This window comes from Notolepis coatsorum (assembly GCF_963971535.1).
Source record: "Notolepis coatsorum genome assembly, chromosome: 12".
In the NCBI taxonomy this organism is placed as follows: domain Eukaryota; kingdom Metazoa; phylum Chordata; class Actinopteri; order Aulopiformes; family Paralepididae; genus Notolepis; species Notolepis coatsorum.
This window is the reverse complement of record NC_140176.1, coordinates 70,057,841-70,080,340: the sequence shown is the minus strand read 5'-3', so window position 1 is coordinate 70,080,340 and position 22,500 is coordinate 70,057,841. Positions and strand designations below refer to the sequence as shown.

General features: G+C 43.9%; 1 protein-coding gene across 1 annotated transcript in view; it reads left to right on the top strand.

Moving 5' to 3' along the window:
* sh3kbp1 (SH3-domain kinase binding protein 1) overlaps window positions 1-22,500 on the top strand; it is a 107,591-nt gene that overhangs the window by 70,554 nt on the left and 14,537 nt on the right. Inside the window, 6 exon segments of the mRNA XM_084326338.1 lie at window positions 1,137-1,206; window positions 3,749-3,843; window positions 4,446-4,497; window positions 4,500-4,546; window positions 5,745-5,796; window positions 6,436-6,507. Coding sequence (XP_084182464.1) covers window positions 1,137-1,206; window positions 3,749-3,843; window positions 4,446-4,497; window positions 4,500-4,546; window positions 5,745-5,796; window positions 6,436-6,507 — 388 coding nt within the window.

Sequence of the window (22,500 nt, the reverse complement as noted above, 5' to 3'; positions counted from 1 at the left end):
ATTATTGTTCAAATAGATTTAGTGATTATAGACAGTCTAATGTACAGCTGTACTTGTGTCAGTTCTGAGGTGTTCTTATAATTATTGTTTAGATATATTTAATGATTATATACAGTATAATGTACAGCTGTACTGGTGTCAGTTCTGAGGTGTTATTATAATTATTGTTTAGATATATTTAGTGACTATATACATTATAATGTACAGCTGTGCTTGTGTCAGTTCTGTATTATAATTATTGTTTAGATATATTTACTAAATATATCTAAACAATAATTATAATAACACCTTAGAACTGACACAAGCACATCTGTACATTATACTGTATATAGTCACTAAATATTATTTAGTGACTATATACAGTCTAATGTACAGCTGTACTTGTGTCAGTTCTGGGGTGGGGGGGGGGTGTTGGTCCCCTGAGGCTGACAGCAGGATCCAGCTGTCTCTGTCATGTTGTTCTGACTACGGCCCAGGCACTCGTAGTACCACATGGGCCTCATTAGTGGAGGGAGAGATGGGGTGAGAGTGGGAGAGGGCGGGGGGGGGGGGGGATCAGGGGTGGAGATAGATGGAGAGAGAGAGGAGAGGATAAAGAGTGGAGTAGAGGGGAGGAGAGGAGGAGGAGGAGGAGGAGGAGAGGGAGGGGTGATGCATTTTTACTCGAACTGAACAGAGGAGTGTGTGTGTGTTCGGGACAGACTGGGCCCTGTGTGTGTGTGTATGTGTGTGTGTGTGTGTGTGTGTGTGTGTTTCCTGTGGACGAGCCACCACGGTTCCACAAACACTGAGTAGGGGATCCACTCCAAGAGGAAAACAACAGCCCTTTTAACACCCTGTGTGCACGCACGCACACACACACACGCACACACACACACACACACACACACACACACACACACACACACACACACACACACACACACACACACACACACACACACACACACACACACACACACACACACACACACACACACACACACACACACACACACACACACACACACACACACACACACACAAACACAAACTCTATAAATGCTCTCCTATGAATATACAGTATGTGGGTCCATACAGTATTTTCTTTTAGTAGTTTTAGTTTATTTTTTTGTCTTTGTGTGCTTCTCTCACAGGCCCACGTGGGGAAACCACCCACCGCCACCCCAGAAATCATGAAGGCAGAGCCTGACGGAAAAGCGAAAGGTGAGAGAGAGGCTCTCACTACGGTGTCAGTGGAGCGCGTTTATTATGCTCTTTTTTTTGCAAAGAAACTATTCTAAATCTACTTTTAATAATTTATTTCCCAGCACCTCTTTCCTCCCATGTATACAACACAGTGTCTTTGGTGGGTGTAGCAACACACCAACATTTTAAATTATGGATTTGCTTCCTTGCCTGCAGTGGCTACCCCGCAACGCGTCTCTACAATTCGTAGCCGCATTTCTGCAGACCCCTCTCTGATTGGTTGAGGCCATTTCTGCAGACCCCTCTCTTTTTTGCTACGGAAATGTTGTGTCTGAATGAATGAATGAATGAATGAATGAATGAATGAATGAATGAATTAATGAATGAATGAATGAATTAATGAATTAATGAATGAATTAATTAATGAAAACTTTATTTAACAGATTGCAGAATGGGTACAATACAGTACGGCTCAATACATACAATTGTTAAGGGGATGCAGACCTGAGAAAGACGTTTGTCTTGTTTCCATCAGAGTCCCCCAGGGTCTTACTAATAATAACTAATTCCTTGGTCAATAGAAGTCTCTGTGATACTTTCTGAATATGATTTGGGAACATCAAATGGGCAGGCCGCGAAATAACAACGTTACAATGTACAGTTTCTAACAGCTGGCTGTGTTGTGAAATGTGCATAACGTTATGAATAAACCGCGAAGTCACGCGAAATAACATTATACGCAAATCTGTTATTATTAGTAAGACACAACATTTCCGTAGCAATTGACCACCAGATTCTTTCTCTTAAGGCATTAACTGGGTTAATTAATATAAATGTTATATTGTAACTGTCTAGTTACACATTGGTTCCGAAACATGTATGTCCCAGGCTGCAATTAAAACTTTGAATCTGAGAGAGCTCTGGTCAGCGAAGCCGGCGAGCGATTATTATTGGTTTTTAATGACAAACCAATTACATAATCCTATCCAACATATGTGTAAAGGCACACACAACATATTCCAGTTAACGGTATATTTTTTAATGATTCGTTATGGCGTAATCAATACTTCCATGCGTATAAATTGCGTTCGCGACCTCCATGTTTTGGGGCTATTCATCAGAAAACTCGGATCCGGGATTCGGCTCCCATCCGTCGGGCAACAACTGTGGGTTTTCAGCCTCTCTCTCTGGAGCTTAACGGAGTTTCGACTCCTGGCTAGAGGAGCTTGTCGCGGCTCATGCACATGCGCGCGCTCTGCCAATCAGAGAGGGGTCTGCAGAAATGCGGCTACGAATTGTAGAGACGCCCCCGCAACCAAGAGTAAAACTGGGCAGTATATTTGTGTGGTGGAACCGGAGGGGTTAATCATGCGTATGGTCAAATCTTCATGGTTGATACACATGCATTGTTAAAACATTACTAATCAAATACAATTTCCATTCAGGAGTTCAGTAGAGGACTTGACTTTTTCTGGCCAAATTCTGTGAGTGTGCCTCTTAACCTTCTGTAATGTGGTAGTGACAGGGTTAACCCTCTGTAGTGTGGTGGTGAAATGGTTAACCCTCTGTAGTGTGGTAGTGAAATGGTTAACCCCCTGTAGTGGGGTTGTGAAAGGGTTAAGCTTTCAGGAGAAAATGGGGTGGGGGAGGAACGACCAGGTGGCCTCTATACTTTAGGCAACTGGCTTGTCCTTCCGCGTTCCCGTTTTGTGCTCTGATTGGCCACGCACGTTTCTGGTCATGTGACATGTGCGCCAATCGTGGGACGGCACGTTTTTGCACGGTTAAGCTTAGGCACTCTTTCGAAGTTGGTTAAGGTTAGAGTTTGTCTTAGAGCATGGCGATAGAACGCCAGGTAGTTTGCAGGCAGTTCGACGCGGAAATGGGCAAAGACACAGCTCGTCACGCTATTGGGAGCACATGTCACATGACCAGAAACGTGCATGGCCAATCAGAGCGCAAAACGGGAACGCGGAAGGACAAGCCAGTTGCCTAAAGCATAGACGCGACCAGGTGAGGGGTGTAAGGGGGAGAGGAAGGGAGGATACGGGGTGGGGCAGAGGCCTTAAAGGGAACTTCCACATTAGGTAGGCAGTGTTACTGATTACATACAGCACAGCTAATTGATTAAACAAAGTGAATTCAGTGCTTGTGACAAGGAGTATGTCTGCCATTTTACCCAGAGCATAAATAACATTCAGATTGCCAAATCCATACAAAGACTAAACCCATTTTCCATAACATAACAATGAAAAAAGTGTCCCCTGGTGGAATAGATAATGGGAACATGTGTGTCACAACATTGTGACAAAGAGAAAAGGATTGTTTTGTCATCAGGCCTGGATCTGATTGTCGTAAGTTCTTGATTTTGAACCAGGACAAAGAGCACATAGTGAATCACTATGACACATACTAGGACGAGTGCATTTGGAGTGCGCAACATTGTTCGTGGCACTGGTCGTGGATGTGAAATGTCTTGTGACCCATGCCTCTTCCTGGATTCTGAGTTCTGTAGTTTATATTTGATTGGTCAGTCTCACTGTCTGTAATCTGTTCTCAGGGCGGGAGCTGTGTAAAGTCCTCTTCCCATACGAAGCACAGAATGAAGACGAGCTGTCGATCAAAGAGGGCGATATCGTCAACATTGTCAGCAAGGTGTGTGTTTGTGTGTGTGTTTATGCATTGTCTATTCAATTCAATTCAACGTCATTATCCCCAAGGGAAAGTCCTTGTGGCAGTCTACAATTACATTAACATTAGTCAACATGAAAGCGGCCATTGGAAAGGAATCCCAACCTGAACACGACATAAGAACAAAATGGCTGCCATGCGAATATGGTCAATAAATCACTGTTATCACAAACGCATAGTAACAAACAAAACAAAACACTGATAGTAGTAGATTGCTGTGCCTCTGTCTTTCCCTGTCTCTCCTCTCTGTCTTTCTCCCTCTCCCTCTCTCTCTCCTCTCTATCTCTCTCTCTCTCTCTCTCCTCTCTCTCTCTCTATCTCTCTCTCTCTCTCTCTTTCTCTCTCTCTCTCTCTCTCTCTCTCTCTCTCTCTCTCTCTCTCTCTCTCTCTCTCTCTCTCTCTCTCTCTCTGTCCCTCCCGCTCTCTCTCTCTTTCTCTCTCTCTCTCTCTCTCTCTCTCTCTCTCTCTCTCTCTCTCTCTCTCTCTCTCTCTCTCTCTCTCCTCTCTCTCTCTCTCTCTCTCTCTCTTCTCTCTCTCTCTCTGTCTCTGTCTCTCTCTGTGTTCAGGATTGTGCTGATGCAGGTTGGTGGATGGGGGAGATTGGGGGCAGGCAAGGTGTGTTCCCGATAACTTTGTGAAGCTGCTAATCCCTGAGGTAGAGAAAGAGGTGAGCTTCAGCCTATAGTGGCTATATTACAGGGGTGGGCAATTATTTTTCCCAGGGGGCCAAATGAGCAACTGAAAATATTTTGGAGGGCCGGGCCAAAATTCCGAACTCAATTATGCATAATATACATTTTATTTCTATATAAAAAGCAGTAAATGGCATTGTTTTGACCGCTGGTAAGAGTGTATGTTATTATTTGGCAATTAAAAGGTGAGGTTAGCTTTCAAAAATATAATTTATTCAAATAGAATTTCCAAAATGATAAACAAAATGTGAAACATTTAACTCATTTTCAGTCACATTAATAACAAAGGGCATTTTGAGTTTCATATACTATTGAAACAAGGATTTTCTTAGCTTTCTAAAGACATCACATCATCTTTGTAGACAAAATAAACAAGACATGTGACTGAACTGTGTAACTGTGTAAAGAAAAGTGTCCCAGTTTTGTAGCCTTTTTGACTTTACATGCCTATATTAAACATTTAATGTTTTCAGAACTGTGCAAAAAAAAGATCATGTGTCCCATTTCACTTGTTATATTTCCACATTTTAGTGTTCTTCAGTTCTTTTTTTTTACTGTGCAGAAAAAAAGAAAAGGATCAAGTGTCCCATTTCACTTGTTATATTCCCACATGTTAGTGTTCTTCAGTTCTTTTGTTTTCATTCAGTGTGCAAAATCCAGTCTCTTTTGAGCTTTAACAAGTCCATCAAAGTCAGGTTGAATGTCTGAGGTGGAGATGCGAAGCACAGCTGACAGATGTTCATCAGTGAGAGAGGATCAGTTGCAGTTGTGTGTTCAATAGGGATGGGTACCGTTCACATTTGAACCGATACGGTACCGGTACCAGTACCTGTGAATCGATACCGGTACCCAACGGTACCTTTTTTCTGTACTTTAGTCTCTAAAAATGTAATCTACCTACCTCAGTTGTGAAAAAAAAAATTATTATCATGTAATCTTTTGCGGGCCGGTCAGAATCATCCCGCGGGCCGTATTTGGCCCACGGGCCGTACAATGCCCAGGTCTGCTATATTACATAACACCATGCAAAATAAAAAGGTGTGGCAAAGGAAAATATATCACTGTGTGTATATGTGTGTGTGTGTGTGTGTGTGTGTGTGTGTGTGTGTGTGTGTGTGTGTGTGTGTGTGTGTGTGTGTGTGTGTGTGTGTGTGTGTGTGTGTGTGTTTTCAGAGACCAAAGAAACCACCTCCTCCCAGTGCATCCTCAGCCAAACACACCACAGGTAACCCTTCTTTCCTCCCCCCTCCTCTCCTCTCCTCTCCTCTCCTCTCCTCTCCTCTCCTCTCCTCTCCTCTCCTCTCCTCTCCTCTCCTCTCCTCTCCTCTCCTCTCCTCTCCTCTCTTCTCTTCTCTTCTCTTCTCTTCTCTTCTCTTCTCTTCTCTTCTCTTCTCTTCTCTTCTCTTCTCTTCTCCTCTCTTCTCTTCTCATCCCTCCACCTCTATTCTCTTCTCTTCTGTTCTCCTCTCCTAATTTCCTCTCTCCTTTCCTTACTTCTCCTCACCTCTCATCGTGTCAGATCGTCCCTTGTGTGTGTGTGTGTGTGTGTGTGTGTGTGTGTGTGTGTGTTGACTGAGAGAGAGAAGGCGAAAGGGAGAGAAGAAACAAGGACACACAGTGTCATGGATGCAAAGCGTTCTCACATACACTGAACTGGTCTTATGCCTGTGAGCCACCACTAGGGGCAGAGTGGCTAAGTGTGAGTGAGTTACTGAATGACTGAGTGAACGAATGTTTTTTGTTGTTATTGTTAGTGATGGTCATAAGAGGAACATCAAACAGCCTACTGATCATACTGTCTTAGCTTCAGTTGATGATGTCACTGTGACCTTGTGGTGACCCCTGTGTGAACTCTGACCTGTAGAGAAAAAGTCGGATGTCAAGAAGGTTCCCCCTGAGCGTCCTGAGCATCTGCCCCAGAGAGACCAAGACAGAGGTACACTCGGGACTTTGACTAACTATAATACTGCTTTTGACAGTACTGTACATTCCTAGCCCAGGGTTGTCCATAGCCCTGAGTTGGCCCTGGGCCACTTTATAGTTGTCCACACTCTACTGGTTAACTCATGGCAACTCAAGTTCTGAAATTCAACAATGTATGGGCTAAACCTCCAGAGAGGGGCTAATTAAACTCCTTTAGTTGGTTATAATTCACATAATGTAACTGAATGACTTTTTCCTGAGGTAAACAAGTCTAAATAAAGAACGGTATGCAATATGGGTAATCTGTCCTGTTGCCTGTTGCATAGAATAGGGCTGGAAGAAGGGAAGGGATCTTTTGACATTTTGAATTTTAGTTGGTTATAATTCACATAATGTAACTGAATGACTTTTTCCTGAGGTAAACAAGTCTACGTAAATAAAGAACGGTATGCAATATGGGTATTGGGTAATCTGTCCTGTTGCCTGTTGCATAGAATAGGGCTGGAAGAGAGGAAGGGAGCCTCTAACCTCACTCAGTGTGTTTCCTGCTAACTGCTAACATTTCCTTACTAAATAAACAGCCTCAGAATATTCCTCTCTCCTCTTCTCCTACGGTTTAAAGTCAGATTTGAGTGTTACCACCACAAGAACAATACCCAACTAAAATGTAAAGAAAAAGTGAAAGTATGCCTGGTACCCACATTTCCACCCAAATACAGTTGTCTGTTGTTGTTCTATAGTCTACAAGTTGAATACATTTCCTCAGATAACCTTTTGAAAAGTCCATATTCTCCATTTTCCTTGCTATCACAATGTTTACCATCCGTGTTAAGTTGTAATGAGTCCAACCCCCTTTGATTGACGGGCTTACATGAGAAACATCGTATAGACCAATCAAATCGAAGCACAGGGGCATGTGTACGCGCCTCCAGTGCACTTGTTGTATATCACCCCCGTACTCGTGGCCTGCATGTGTGTGTCCTCATGCTGGAAGAACACGTTCACACTGGGGAACCCCATTCTTCCTATTGTGCGCTATAATGAAAAATTATTTATAACTATAATAAATAATTTCAGCAACTAGTGGTCAACTAGTGGTATACCTTTAAGTCAAGTTTAGCCCGTTTTAAAATGCCCCCGTATGAATCCCTAGCCGTGAGTTAAAAGATTCTAGAATGCTGTAGAATAGTGTGGGTTAAAAAGAGAATAAACTCCTGAATTGAAAACCACAACTAAGAATAGTTACACTGACTCTGGAATATTCAGGATCTCTTCAGCCTCTTCAAAGCTCTTCCATGGTTTTCTTCCACTCACCTCTGTTCTACTGTCGCTCCTTCTCACAGCAGTTTCAGACTGCTCGCCTTCTCCAGTCTGCTTTGGCCTGCTTTAGTCCACTTTGACCTGCTTTAGTACACTTTGACCTGCTTTAATCCACTATTGCCTGCTTTAGTACACTTTGGCCTGCTTTAGTTCACTTTGCTTTGGTCCACTTTGGCCTGCTTTAATCCACTTTGGCCTGCTTTAGTCTACTCTGGCCTGCTTTCATACACTTTGGCCTGCTTTAGTCTACTTTGGCCTGCTATAGTCCACTTTGGCCTGCTTTAATCCACTTTGGCCTGCTTTAGTCTACTTTGGCCTGATATAGTCCACTTTGGCCTGCTTTAATCCACTTTGGCCTGCTTTAGTCTACTTTGGCCTGATATAGTCCACTTTGGCCTGCTTTAATCCACTTTGGCCTGCTTTAGTCTACTTTGGCCTGATATAGTCCACTTTGGCCTGCTTTAATCCACCGTGGCCTGCTTTAGTCTACTTTGGCCTGCTATAGTCCACTTTGGCCTGCTATAGTCCACGTTTGCCTGTTTTAGTCTACTTTGGCCTGCTATAGAGCCTGGGTGTAATCTTTGACCCAGAGCCTGGGTGTAATCTTTGACCCAGAGCTCAAATTCGACCGGCAGGTAAATGCCGTAGTCAAGTCATGCTTCTTCCAACTCCGCAACATCAGTAAAATAAAACCAATCCTTTCACCCGTCGACCTGGAAACAGTAGTCAATGCATTCATCACATCACGCCTTGACTACTGCAATGCCCTCTACACCGGCATCAGTCAGGCAGCCATGTCCCGCCTCAAAATGGTCCAGCACTCTGCAGCTAGGTTCCTTACCGGCACCAGAAAGAGAGAGCACATCACACCAGCCCTAGCCTCCCTACACTGGCTCCCAGTCCCACTTAGAATAGATTTCAAAATCCTCCTCCTCACCTTCAAGGCACTATCGGGTGCAGCACCCCTATACATCACCGAGCTCATCACCCCCTATGCAGCACCCAGGTCACTAAGATCCTCCAACCAGGCTCGGCTGGTCCCCCCCCGCACCAGACTAAAAAAGAGAGGCGATCGCTCCTTCAAGGCCGTAGCCCCCAAACTATGGAACCAGCTTCCCCTGGAGATTCGATCTGCCCCTACGCTGGAGACATTTAAGGCCCGTTTAAAAACCCACTTTTATTCCCTAGCCTTCGATTAATCCTGATTCTCCCACACCCTAACCCACACACTCCCATGCAATTTTATCCTGCCCCCTCCCTCTTGTATCTCTTCTTGTGCTCCTCTGTCCCTGGTGTGCTATACTGTACTTTGTGCTCCCCTATCCGCTTGTCTTATTTTTTGAATGTACTGTCCTGTCCTGTTGTGCCTTTTTGTATTTGTGTATTTTATAGGACATTGATTTTATGCTTTGACTGTACTGTACAGCACTTTGGTTGGCTCTCGAGCTTTTAAATGTGCTCTATAAATAAATTACTTGACTTGACTTGACTATAGTCCACTTTGGCCTGCTTTAGTCTACTTTGGCCTGCTATAGTCCACTCTGGCCTGCTTTAGTCTACTTTGGCCTGCTATAGTCCACTTTGCTTTGGTCCACTTTGGCCTGTTTTAATCCAATTTGGCCTGCTTTAGTACAATTTGGCCTGCTTTAGTTAACTTTGCTTTGGTCCACTTTGGCCTGCTTTAATCCACTTTGGCTTGCTTTAGTCTACTTTGGCCTGCTTTAATCCACTTTGGCCTGCTATAGTCCACTTTGGCCTGCTTTAATCCACCTTGCCCTGCTTTAGTCTACTTTGGCCTGCTATAGTCCACTTTGGCCTGCTATAGTCCACTTTGGCCTGCTTTAATCCACCTTGCCCTGCTTTAGTCTACTTTGGCCTGCTATAGTCCACTTTGGCCTGCTTTAGTCTACTTTGGCCTGATATAGGCCACTTTGGCCTGCTTTAGTCCACTTTGGCCTGCTATAGTCCACTTTGGCCTGATATAGTCTACTTTGGCCTGCTATAGTCCACTTTGGCCTGCTATAGTCTACTGTGGCCTGCTATAGTCCACTTTGGCCTGCTATAGTTTACTTTGGCCTGCTTTAATCCACTTTGGCCTGCTATAGTCCACTTTGGCCTGCTATAGTCCACTTTGGCCTGCTATACTTTACTTTGGCCTGCTTTAGTCTACTTTGGCCTGCTATAGTCTACTTTGGCCTGCTATAGTCCACTTTGGCCAGCTATAGTCTACTGTGGCCTGCTATAGTCCACTTTGGCCTGCTTTAGTCCACTTTGGCCAGCTATAGTCTACTGTGGCCTGCTATAGTCCACTCTGGCCTGCTATAGTCTACTTTGGCCTGCTATAGTCCACTTTGCTTTGGTCCACTTTGGCCTGCTTTAATCCACTTTGGCCTGATTTAATCCACTTTGGCCTGCTATAGTCCACTTTGGCCTGCTTTAATCCACCTTGCCCTGCTTTAGTCTACTTTGGCCTGCTATAGTCCACTTTGGCCTGCTATAGTCCACTTTGGCCTGCTATAGTCCACTTTGGCCTGCTATAGTCCACTTTGGCCTGCTTTAGTCTACTTTGGCCTAGCTTTCCTGCTCCAACCTCCGCCGACTTTCCTCCTTTTATGTGTATGTACAGTATGTATGTATGTATGTATGTATGTATGTATGTATGCAGGGTTCGAATTATCATCTGAGAGCTATGGGGGCCCCCTGAATATTTTTTTTACTATTATTTTCCTGAAATTGTGGCTGTTTTCGAAGTCATATTTAGAGGAATATCTCATTAGAATTTGTCTAATACTAAGTAATAATGACATCACACAACAGTCTAATCATTAGACTATTGTGTGATGTCATTATTCAGTCTCATTCTTAACCATCAATATTTGTTCATTTTCTTACTCACCTCGGATATATAATGCCATATTTACTTATTTGCATTTTGCATCTGATTTCAAAAATTGTATTTGAAAAATGAGACAAAATGTATGAACTTGAATTAACATTTATTTGTCTCTGCACTTATAAATCAAAAACTAACAAAATAATCGAATGGAAAAAAACAACAGTAAGTAACATTATCATCTGTTATTACATGGCGTTTTCACATTCGCCGAAATGCTTGCTTGTGATTGGTCAATAGCCCCCCGACTGCGGTTATTATTTTTCAATAATGACCGCAGATTTTTCAATAATGACCGCAGAGCGCAGCTGTTCGCAATCAAGCCCACTGACACACTGTTTCAGTGCTGACAGGGGGCGGAGCGACGAGCGGAGGCAGAACACAGCGGAGCCAGAACACAGAGGCTGCCCGCGATAATAATAATCACTTTATTTGGGCTGACAGAGCCACAGAACAACTGCGATTTGTCAAATGAATTAGGTATATTGTTAGTAAGTTAGCCATGTAATAAGCGGGATAATGTATAGCCTACTCGGTCATTGTCGCAAAATAATTGACCTTCACTACGTTTAAAACACCTCGGCGCGGCGCCTCGGTATTTTAAACTCCGTGTCGGTCAATTATTTTGCGACAATGACCTCGTAGGCATACATTATCCCTTACATAATAAAATGAACATAAAAGCTGCCCTCTAGTGGCCGGCGATAAACTCTTCATACTTGTATAAATCAAAATAAATAATGTTATAAACAAATGTGCACAGGTAATCAAGCAACTCTGCATCTGTGCCCTGATCAAGTTCAACAAGGTCAAGAAAAACATTGTCCACATCTCCATCCCCAGTGACATCACATCTGACATAAATTATCATGTAAGCTTTTCCATGAATTGTGCTTTCATCCAGTGTTATACTGATACGTGAATCCTGCGATTTGACATGAGAAACAAATTTTTTTTTCATCTCTGTGGCAATGTGCTCTATGATCTGTGCACAAGAATGATCAGATCGGTGAGCTGGCCCGACTGTCGCACCGTTCAACTCATTAAGTGTCATAAGGGGGTTCAATTTGGTATAAGGCAACCTTTCTTTAGCGACAGTATATGCTGCCCTGAATGAACTTGGCTGTCTCCTTGAGCAAAGCAGATGTGATTTCGCTCACTTTTCTTGGAAGCACTTCCTTCTGGGTTTGACTTTCTATTTCTATAGCTTGCTTATGAGCAACGCTATCACTGTGCAAGTATATTTTCTTCCTCAACTTCTTGCTCTGAGAGCTAGTCACAGTCCCATTCATCCACTGCTCTGCCAAATGGGCTCCAAATGATTTATTTAACAATATATTGGCGTTTTTACATGGAAGGCAGCCAATGCATCCCTCCTTGGCAAATAACCAGCTATATTTATTTTTCCAAAAGTTCCACTGACTCGGACCCCAGCATTGTGGTGGTTGAGTAGCAGCGCAGTCCAGGTCTAGTGGTGGAGACTCGGGTCTGGCAGTGGCAAACGGCGCGGTAACAATAACAGGTGCACTGCGCACAGGAGCAGCAGAGCTAACACTAATACTAGCACTAGCAGTGTCAACTTCAGTGACAGTAGTTCTGCTAGCTGCTGCACTAACAGCGTCAGTCTTTGGCCTTTTTATAAAACCAAAGCTGTCCAGCTTTGTACAGCCTTGCGGCGGGTTGAGCCTTTTTTTTGGCGGCATGTGGCGTACTGTTTAGTGTTTATGTTTTTTTTTTTTTTTTACTTTCTTTTTTTAGCGTTTATCGCTTTTCTGGTCAAGCATGACCGACAGTTGTAGGGTGAAACGGGAGAGAGCAGGGGGAGACATTCGGCAAATGACGGCGAGTCCGGGAATCGAACTCGGAGTCAACCAGATCCGTGACGCAGCACGGAGTCCCGCGCGAGCGCGGTAACATGGTGTGCTACTGGAGCACCCAGTGTTTATGTTTTCAGTTGCAGCCTGCAGGACACAGACGGACCGGCAGCCTTCTGTTTACATCAGCTGCTTCTTCTTCACTAGGTTGGAGTAGCGTTAAACTTATGGGGCGACGCTCATGGGCGACACATAGCGGCTTGGAGGTGAAATGCAGCCTATTCCACAACATTAATTACTCTGTTCTTTTAAAAACTGAAAAGAAAAATATGATCTATTAACAATTTATTTAGGTAGCATAAATAATACTAATTCGTACATAAAAAAAAAAAAAAAAAAAAAAAAAAGATTATATAATTTTTTTGAGAGACCCCCACAGGGGGTCTTGACTATGGGGGCTCAGACTATAGCTATGGGGGCTGAGCCCCCATTGGTCCCCTCATAATTCGAACACTGTATGTATGTATGTATGTATGTATGTATGTATGTATGTATGTATGTATGTATGCAGGGCCGCCTCAGGGGGTGTGCGAGCAGTGCGGTCGCACAGGGCCTCGCGGGAAGGGGGGCCTCGCAAAAAAAAGAAAAAAAAATGTTTATTTATTATTTTTTTTATTATTTTTTATTATTTTTTATAAAAGAATTTGCGAGGCCCCCCTTCCCGCGAGGCCCTTTTTCATCACAGACCTAAAATCTAGTTTTGCTTATATGCTTATATATTTCACATTAGACACGTTTGTAGAATGTTCCTGGCTCTGCGGCTCTGCAGCAGACATACTCACTATTGGAGCTCTGGGGCTCTGCAGCAGACATACTAATGGTTTCAACGAAGGGAGGGGTTACATCATGTGTACGCCGGCGTGCGTCAGCTGCGTTTGACTATTTCGCGCGTGCAGCTTTGGAGGTTATGCTTAGTTATGCCAGCCAAAACGAAGAGGACGGTCATTCGGCAGATGGACTGAAGATGAAAGTTGTTGCATGTTAGACAGTTCAGTCAGGCTTAGCTGAAGGCAGGGACAGCTAGTTAGCTTTAGCTACGTTATAATATCGAGTGCTAACGTGTGGTTCAGTCGGGATAGCCATGATGATGTCGGCTAGTAGCTAGCTTAGCTAAAGGCTAACTAGCGTTAGCTAACCTAGAGAGAGCGCGTGCAGCATTGTTATGCCAAGATGAAGAGGACGGTCATTCGGCAGATGAACTTCATCAACTCCACGCGGTTGTCTCCATCCTCTTGGACGTTTGGTGAGTTTTTAATGCACTCTATTCTATTCCCGCCGTGGATATATCTCTCTCTCTCTCTCAGGAGCCAAACGGGCCGGCTAGCTGTTGTAGTAGCTAACGGTGTGTGGCCTGGTGTCAGTACCTGGCTACTCTATTTGCAGTTAGCCTATTTAGCTGATGTCAGCCATTGGCTCCTTGCTACTTTGTTTTCTCTGGTATAGACCCTCTTCTCTTTGGATTTAAGTGTTGATCTTTGTCCTTTTGGATCTATGTATATTCATGTTGCCTTTGTGAAGTTATCTTTTCCTTCTGTTTTGTTCTTCCATTAAAAGTTGAATATCCTTTAGGGCAGGGGTGGGCAACTTTGTATATGGTGAGGGCCACAAAATGTCCACAATCAATCTGGGGGGCCGCATTGTTTATCGGCAGTCCCGCCAGTAGTACCCCATCACTCAAATAGCCCTAATAGTCACAAGGTATATAAACAATTATAATTTGTTGTAACTTTGTTTTTATTCCATTTCAAATGCATTTAGTAATGCAATTTCAACTTTATGAATTTATAAACAGCTGAATTTAAAAGTATTGCTGTGTAACCCCAAATATATACAAAAATTATCAATTATAATTAAGGCTTCTAATAAAATAAATGTATGAACTTAAAGCCCACTGCTCAACAAACACAAAGCAGCATTCCTGCTGCATTTCACTACAACAGTCAATCAAAAGTGCAATAATAAATGATTTTGTTAAATGTATAAACTTTTATCCTGCTACTAAACAAAACATTATAACACTGAAATGCATGTTATGGATATGAAGCACTCAGGAATGTTTTGTTTAGTAGCAGGATAAAAGTGTATACATTTAACAAAATCATTTATTATTGCACTTTTGATTTACTGTTGTAGTGAAATGCAGCAGGAATGCTGCTTTGTGTTTGTGTTATTAGTGTTATCTGAACACTACAAAAGTAAACAAGTAAAGTGCAAGTAAAGTAAAGTGCAATACTACATGCCTCCCATTGACCCTTTATCAAACTGGCATGACATTCACCCTCGCCCCACAGTGGGTCAATAATGGTTATAATAATAATAATAATAATAATAATAATAATAATAATAATAATAATAATAATAATAATAATAATAATAATAATAATAATAATAATAATAATGGTCCCCTCTCTACACCTCTCCATCATCTCCCCCCCCCCCTCTCTACATCTCTTCATCATCTCTTCCCCCCTCTCTACACCTCTTCATCATCTCCTTCCCCACCTCTACACCTCTTCATCATCTCCTCCTCCCCCCTGTCTTTAATGAGACACTTGTGGTCTCTCCATTTGGCGCACAATAGCAGGAATGTCAACTTCAATGTTTGTGCATGCAATCTGCATCAGATGAAATAATGTTTCATCCGACAGCCTGTTTCTCTCCTTTGACTTGATGTGCTTCATGTTTGAGAAATTGCTCTCACATATGTATGTGCTCCCAAACATACTGGCCATAGAGAGGGCAAAGTCCCTGAGGAGTGGGAAGCGGGGCTCAGGTAGCAGTTTCCAAAACGAAATTCCCCTCTCATTTATCTTTGCTTGCAAAAAAGGATCTGACTGTAGCTCGCACAGTTCAAGCTGCAACGGTGGGGGCTGCTCTGACACCGTAGCGGTGAGGGGGCCGGAAAACAGCGCTATCCGTGACTGCATGCCATTGAAATCTTCAAACCGATCATTGAATTGCATTTGCAGTGTTTCAATGTCGCTCCTGTACTTTCCGACGGCTCAGCCATCGGATTTCTGTGTGTAGCTGCAAGTCGCCATAATCAGTGTCCATCTCTTCCAAAAAGGAGACAAACTTTCTATGGTTTAGTGACCTGTTGCCTCCACGAATTAGATTGGTAACCTTGGTAACCAAATCCATAACATGGCTGTAGTCAAGCTTCTTGGCACAGAGAGCCTCCTATATCAGATAAAAAAAAAAAAAAAAACGATTTAACGACTCTCGCATATAATTTGACTACACTCGACTCGCATTGGTCATTATAGTGACCCACAATAGATGGAAATTATGTTAGCGAACTTACCTGATGTATAATGCAGTGCAGCATTGGACACTCAACGCCACTCTGCCTTAGAAGCCCGGCGAATCCTGTGCGTTTTCCTTTCATTGCCGGTGCTCCATCAGTAACAACAGCCGACAGTTTATCAAAACCCCCATATTGCTGCACGGCACTTTCAACAGCGTTTCATATGTCCACACTAGGGCTGACCCCTATTAGTCAAATAGTCGACTAATCGATCGAAAGGAGCCATAGTCGACTGCCAACTCTTCTTAGTCGAATACAATTAATTTTTTTTTTAAATTTAAATTAAAATAAAAAAATAAAAAAATTAATTTTTTTTTTTTTTATATTGGCCTGGGGCCGCATGGAACGTCGGTGAGGGCCGCATGCGGCCCGCGGGCCGCCAGTTGCCCCTCCCTGCTTTAGGGGCTCATCTTTGCTTATCTCTCTCATACATGCTCTCTCTCTAACACACACACACACACACACACACACAGACATGCTCTCTCTCTCTAACACACAAACACACATGCTCTCTCTCTCTCTCTCTCTCTTTCTAACACACACAGACATGCTCTATATCTCTCTCTAACACACAAAATGACATGCTCTCTCTATATATTTCTCTCTCTTTCTAACACACATATACATGCTCTCTCTCTAACACACACACAAACAGACATGCTCTCTCTCTCTCTCTCTCTCTCTCTCTCTCTCTCTCTCTTTCTAACACACACAGACATGCTCTATCTATCTCTCTCTCTCTCTTCAATTCAAATGGGCTTTATTTCACATTCTTGTATTTCTCCCAGTAGGTATGGGAGTTTTGAGTTATTGTCGATGTTTTCAAAGTCTCTTTGGGTGTTTGCAATTTGTGGGAAGTATGTCTTGGTATAGTGGGCAGGTTGTTTCCACCTCATCTTGTGTGCAGTGGGTCTGTCTTCGCTTGGGAGCCAGGTCTGCCTATGGCGGCCTTTCTCGATGGCTAGGCTGTGCTCGCTGAGTCTGTACCTAGTCAAGGATCTTCTTAGTATTGAGTCAGTCACAGTGCTCAGGTATTCTGCCACTGTGTACTCTCTGTTTAGGGCCAAATAGCATTTCAATAGATTTTTTTGTACCTTTTAGGGGGGGGGGGGGGGGCTCGCGTTTAAATCTCGCACAGGGCCTCGCATTTCTCCCAGGCGTATGTATGTATGTATGTATGTATGTATGTATGTATGTATGTATGTATGTATGTATGTATGTATGTATGTATGTATGTATGTATGTATGTATGTATGTGGCAGGATATGTGTGAAGTCCCTTCCCAGAATGTATGCAAACAGGGTTGGGAGGTCCACTGTCAAAATATTACCTGTTACAGGTAGAGATGTACTAATAGATTCTTAGTACTACAGGTGAAGTACTGGCTGATACAGGGTACCCATCCAGTCCATTCATTTTAACCATAAAGACTTAGTTTGGGGTTACTGTACTTTTTGGTGAGATGTTACACGTGGATCTTGGTGTTTGATTTTAGCACTAGTAGGAAACTGCTCCAGTACTGATACCCTGTCTTAGCCTGGTATCAATCAGTACCAGTATCATTATCAATATAGCCTGGTATCGACCCAGTCGGTACCAATATCACTATCAATATGGCCTGGCATGGGCCAGATCGGTACCGATATCAGTAACAATGTAGCCTGGTATTGACCCGATTGGCACCGGTATCAGTATCAATATAGCTTGGTATCTGCCCGATGAGTACCAGTATCAATATAACCTGGTATCGGCCTGATCAGTACCAGTATCAATATAACCTGGTATCGGCCCGATCAGTACCAGTATCAATATAACCTGGTATCGGCCCGATCATTACCAGTATCAATATAACTTGGTATCTGCCCGATGAGTACCAGTATCAATATAACCTGGTATCGGCCCGATCATTACCAGTATCAATATAACTTGGTATCGGCCCGATCAGTACCAGTATCAATATAACCTGGTATCGGCCCGATCATTACCAGTATCAATATAACTTGGTATCGGCCCGATCAGTACCAGTATCTGTATCAATATAACCTGGTATCGGCCCGATCATTACCAGTATCAATATAACTTGGTATCGGCCCGATCAGTACCAGTATCTGTATCAATATAACCTGGTATCGGCCTGATCATTATCAGTGTCAATATACTGTAGGTGCATCCAGTAGCATCCCGTGTCCATTTTCAAAGTGATCCCTATTACTCTTGGACCCCAGGAAGAGTAGTCTCACTGTGGTGTAGAGACTAATGGGGATCCACAATAAAAACAATAAAACAATCCCTTCGCCTCTCATCTCAAGATATCTGAATGAAAATTAGTTCTATGCAGACCCATGAGACCCCTCTTCACAGGCACGTCTGCTTTATTCTAATCCCATGCAGTTTTGGGGCAAAACCATGCAGTTTTTTGTCATGAAGTTGATGTGTTATTTTCGCCTATTTAAATTTTTTTGTATTTGCCTATTTCAGCATACTGTGGTCCATAAACAGTCTTGGAATTGCATAAATTGGGTATGACTCGAAAGCTGGATCCAATGAGTCCAACTGTGTTCATGTGTGATGATGTTAGTCTCCATAGTAGCCATTTCATTGTAGTGAGACTAGGGATGTCCGATATTATCGGCCTACCGATATTGGCATTCAAATGTGATATCGGAAATATCGGTATCGGTTTAAAAAAATTATAAAAAATATATTTTTTCTTCTTTTCTATAACCTTTATTTACCCAGGCAAGCAAGTAAAAATAAATTCAGATTTTATTTATTGTCAAAAGTATGCATAATGTTGTGTTCATTCCACAACAAGAGATATGTAATGTTAATTACCTGAAATTATTCCATTTTTTGGGGGGGGAAACCCTGCATATATCGGTATCGGTTGATATCGGTATCGGAAATTAAGAGTTGGACAATATCGGTATATCGGTATTGGTAAAAAAGCCAATATCGGGAGCTCCAGTAGCTCACCACGTACCGCGAGTGCTATTTCAGCGCCGTGGACAACCGCGCTCGCGCGGATCTGGGGCTGAGCGCGTTCGAATCCCGGACGGCAGCCGTGCCTTTCCCAGAGTGTCTCTCCCCCCCATCTGAACCCTTTCAGCCTGCTTCTGTCGGTCGAACTTGACCAAGTATGAATGCGAAGAAAAAGCGATAAACGCTAAAAGAACCAGGTGACTGGTCAAAGTTTAAAAAAAAAAAAAGCCAATATCGAGACCATTTTCTTTTACTTTACCTCACTGTATATCATTACCTATTGTGACCTCTGGGATAATCACAGCCTTGTGAAACTTTACAACCACAGATTAGAGACCTGGGCCATTCAGAGGATATGGCTTGCCTAGATAATATATAATATTCTAAATAACTGGTCAGAACTGGAGTATACTCGCCATCCAATTGCCAAAAAATGCAATTCTTGAAGAAATCTCCGGATGTGAAGTTTTTGGTACCAAATCACAGCATGAATATTTCTACGGCGTCTTAATGGGATGTTTTTTTTAGGGATATTTGATATATGTTTGTTTATCAATTCTTGAGTGGTCAAAAATTGTTAAGATCTGCACCAAATATATTTAACAAATGGTATCAACCCAAACATTGCTGCAACTGCAACAACTTATGAGACATAATTTGGCATCATGGCAGTGGCCATTATTATACATAGATAGTCAAGTCAAGTCAAGTCAAGAGTTTTATTTGTCACGGCATACAAGTATACAATGAAATGCGGGTGGTCTTGCCCGCAACGATGTGCATAATACAATAGTAATAACATATAATAGAATCCAATAGAACAACATTGTGCAATAAAACAAGTAAACACAGTAGGGCATATCGGTATATGTACATAAGTTATTTACAGAGCATGGTAGGACATGCTAGGTCCTGTGGTAGTGCAATACACTGTTAGCTACGGATGAGGCACTGGGTCTTTCTGTACATGCTATTTTATACAATATCAGGTTATACTATACTATTCTTAAAGTCACCTTTCCTTAGTGGCCATAAGTGTGGGAGTGTGCAGCATGAGTGTGTGCTTGCTCATGTTAAAGTGGCTGCTAGTGTGTGAGCGTGTACAGTGTGTGTGTCGTGTGTGTGCTCATGTGTGCTTGTGTGTAGAGAGTTCAGTGTTCAAGGCTCTGATGGCCTGGGGGAAGAAGCTGAGCCGAAGTCTCTCTGTCCTAGTAGCTGGTGTTCGCAGGCGTCTACCTGCCCTCAGCAGCATGAACAGGCTGTTGTTGGGATGGTGAGGGTCTTTCATGGGATGGTGAGGCTCTGGATTTGCACCTCTTGTTGTATAGAACCTGCAGGGGTGGTAGTGCAATACCCGTGGTACGCTCGGCTGAGCGCACCACTCTCTGTAGGGCCTTCTTGTCCTGTGCCGTGCTGTTTCCATACCAGGCAGTGATGTTTCCAGTCAAGATGCTCTCTACAGCTCCGGAGTAGAAGGACTGGAGTATCTTCCCAGATACTCTGAACTTCCTTAACTGTCTCAGGTGGTAGAGGCGCTGCTTCGCCTTTTTTACGACTGAGTCTATGTGTGTTGTCCATGTCAGATCCTCTGCGATGTGGACCCCCAGGTACTTAAAGCTGCTCACCCTGTCCACGGTAGCCCTGTTTATCCTCAGTGGTGTGTGTGTCTCCTGCTGTCCTCTCCTATAATCCACAATCAGCTCCTTGGTTTTACCAATGTTCAGGAGCAGGCTGTTGTCCTGGCACCAGCGTTCCAGTACCTCAACCTCCTCCCGGTAGGCCTTCTCGTTGTTGTCCAAGATCAGCCCCACCACCACTGTGTCGTCCGCAAACTTCACTATGGAGTTGGAGCTGAACTTGGCCACACAGTCATGTGTGTATAGTGAGTACAGCAGGGGGCTCAGAACACAGCCCTGGGGGGACCCGATGCTCAGGGTGATGGTGTTGGAGGTCTGACCCCCCACCCTGACCGCCTAGATACTGGACTTTCTGAGCCTTTCACTCAGAAAGTCCAGTATCTAGGCGCTCAGAGCGGAGCTCAGACCCAGCTCGATCAGCTTGTCCACCAGTCTGGTGGGGACTATGGTGTTGAACGCTGAGCTGTAGTCAATGAACAACAGTCTCACATAGCCCCCCTTCTAGGTGAGAGAGGGTGCTGTGCAGTACTTGGGAGACCGCATCGTCAGTGGACCTGTTTGGCCTGTATGCAAATTGCATAGGGTCCATATCACTGGGGAGGGAGGCACAAATGTGATCCTTGACCAGCCTCTCGAAACATTTCATGGCCACAGAGGTGAGTGCCACCGGTCTGTAGTCATTGAGAGCTGTTGGGGAGGGTTTCTTTGATACCGGGATAATGGTAGACATCTTGAAGCAGGCAGGGACCACTGACTCCTCCAGGGATCGATTAAATATGGTGGTGAACACAGGGGCTAGCTGGTTAGCACAGGACTTAAGTATGCGTCCTGTTATTCCATCTAGGCCAGCAGCCTTTCTGGTGTTCACCTGCATAAATGCTCTTCTCACACTGTGTACCGTCAATGAGAGAGCGTCCCCGTCCCCCCCGCGGATGCCCCCCCCCCTCCACAACAGCCGGCGCGCCAGTGACGTCACTAGCCGTTGAGCTAGTGGCGCCGCTGTTTGCACCAAACCGCGCGTAGAAGGTGTTGAGCTGGTCCGCGAGGGAGGCGTCGTCGCTCCCATTGAGGGGGCGCTGACTTTGTAGTCAGTTATCGTCCTCAGTCCCCGCCATAAGCCTCTTGTGTCATTCTGTGCCATTTGTGCCTCCATCTTGTCAGCATATGTCTTTTTCGCAAGTTTAACAGCCTTGCGCAGAGTGTAGACTGTTGTCTTGTACTCTTCCATGTTTCCTGACTCTCTGCCCAGGTTGTAGGCAGTGGTGCGAGTTTTCAGAGCTGCTCTGATAGTACTGTCCACCCATGGTTTCTGGTTCGGGAAGACCCTTGCCTTCTTTGTGGGGACGATACTATCAGAAAGTGTTGTTATGAAGCTCACAACAGTGTCTGTGAACTCGCTGACGTCACTGGCGCGTCCCTCAAACATTCCCCAGTCGACGTCCTCGAGAGCGTCCTGAAGCGTGGCCTCTGATTGGTCGGACCATCTTTTTACCTCACGTGACACGACGGCGTCACGTGATCTTTGTTTGTAAGCCGGTAGATATGATGTCCCAAGCCTCTATGCACACAGGATTTTAATCTTTTGAATAGGCGAGATTCAAAAGATGTTCATTGCTATTGAGTATAGTCGGGTTTTAATCGTTATTTCTTTTATTAGCTATATCCATTCATTTTCATCCATCCAGCCTGATGTTATCATTGGGAATGGGTCTGAGCTAGCAAAAGGGCAAATACCGCCGCCTACGCCTTCCAGCTGGTATTGCACTCCATGGGGAATGGTGTAGTTTCTTTTCTGGGACGATCCGAGCCGTGCGGGCGGGGTTTAGGTGCTCAGGCGAGGTAGGCCATTGCAACGATAGCATGGAACAGTAACCCCGCTCGCCCGTTCATGTGTAACGGTCGGTAATGTGGGATGGACCTCCACGAGCAGTATTTGGAATGGCGATCAGATAATTGGATTATTTCTTTTGCATTAATTCAGAGACAAGGTAAG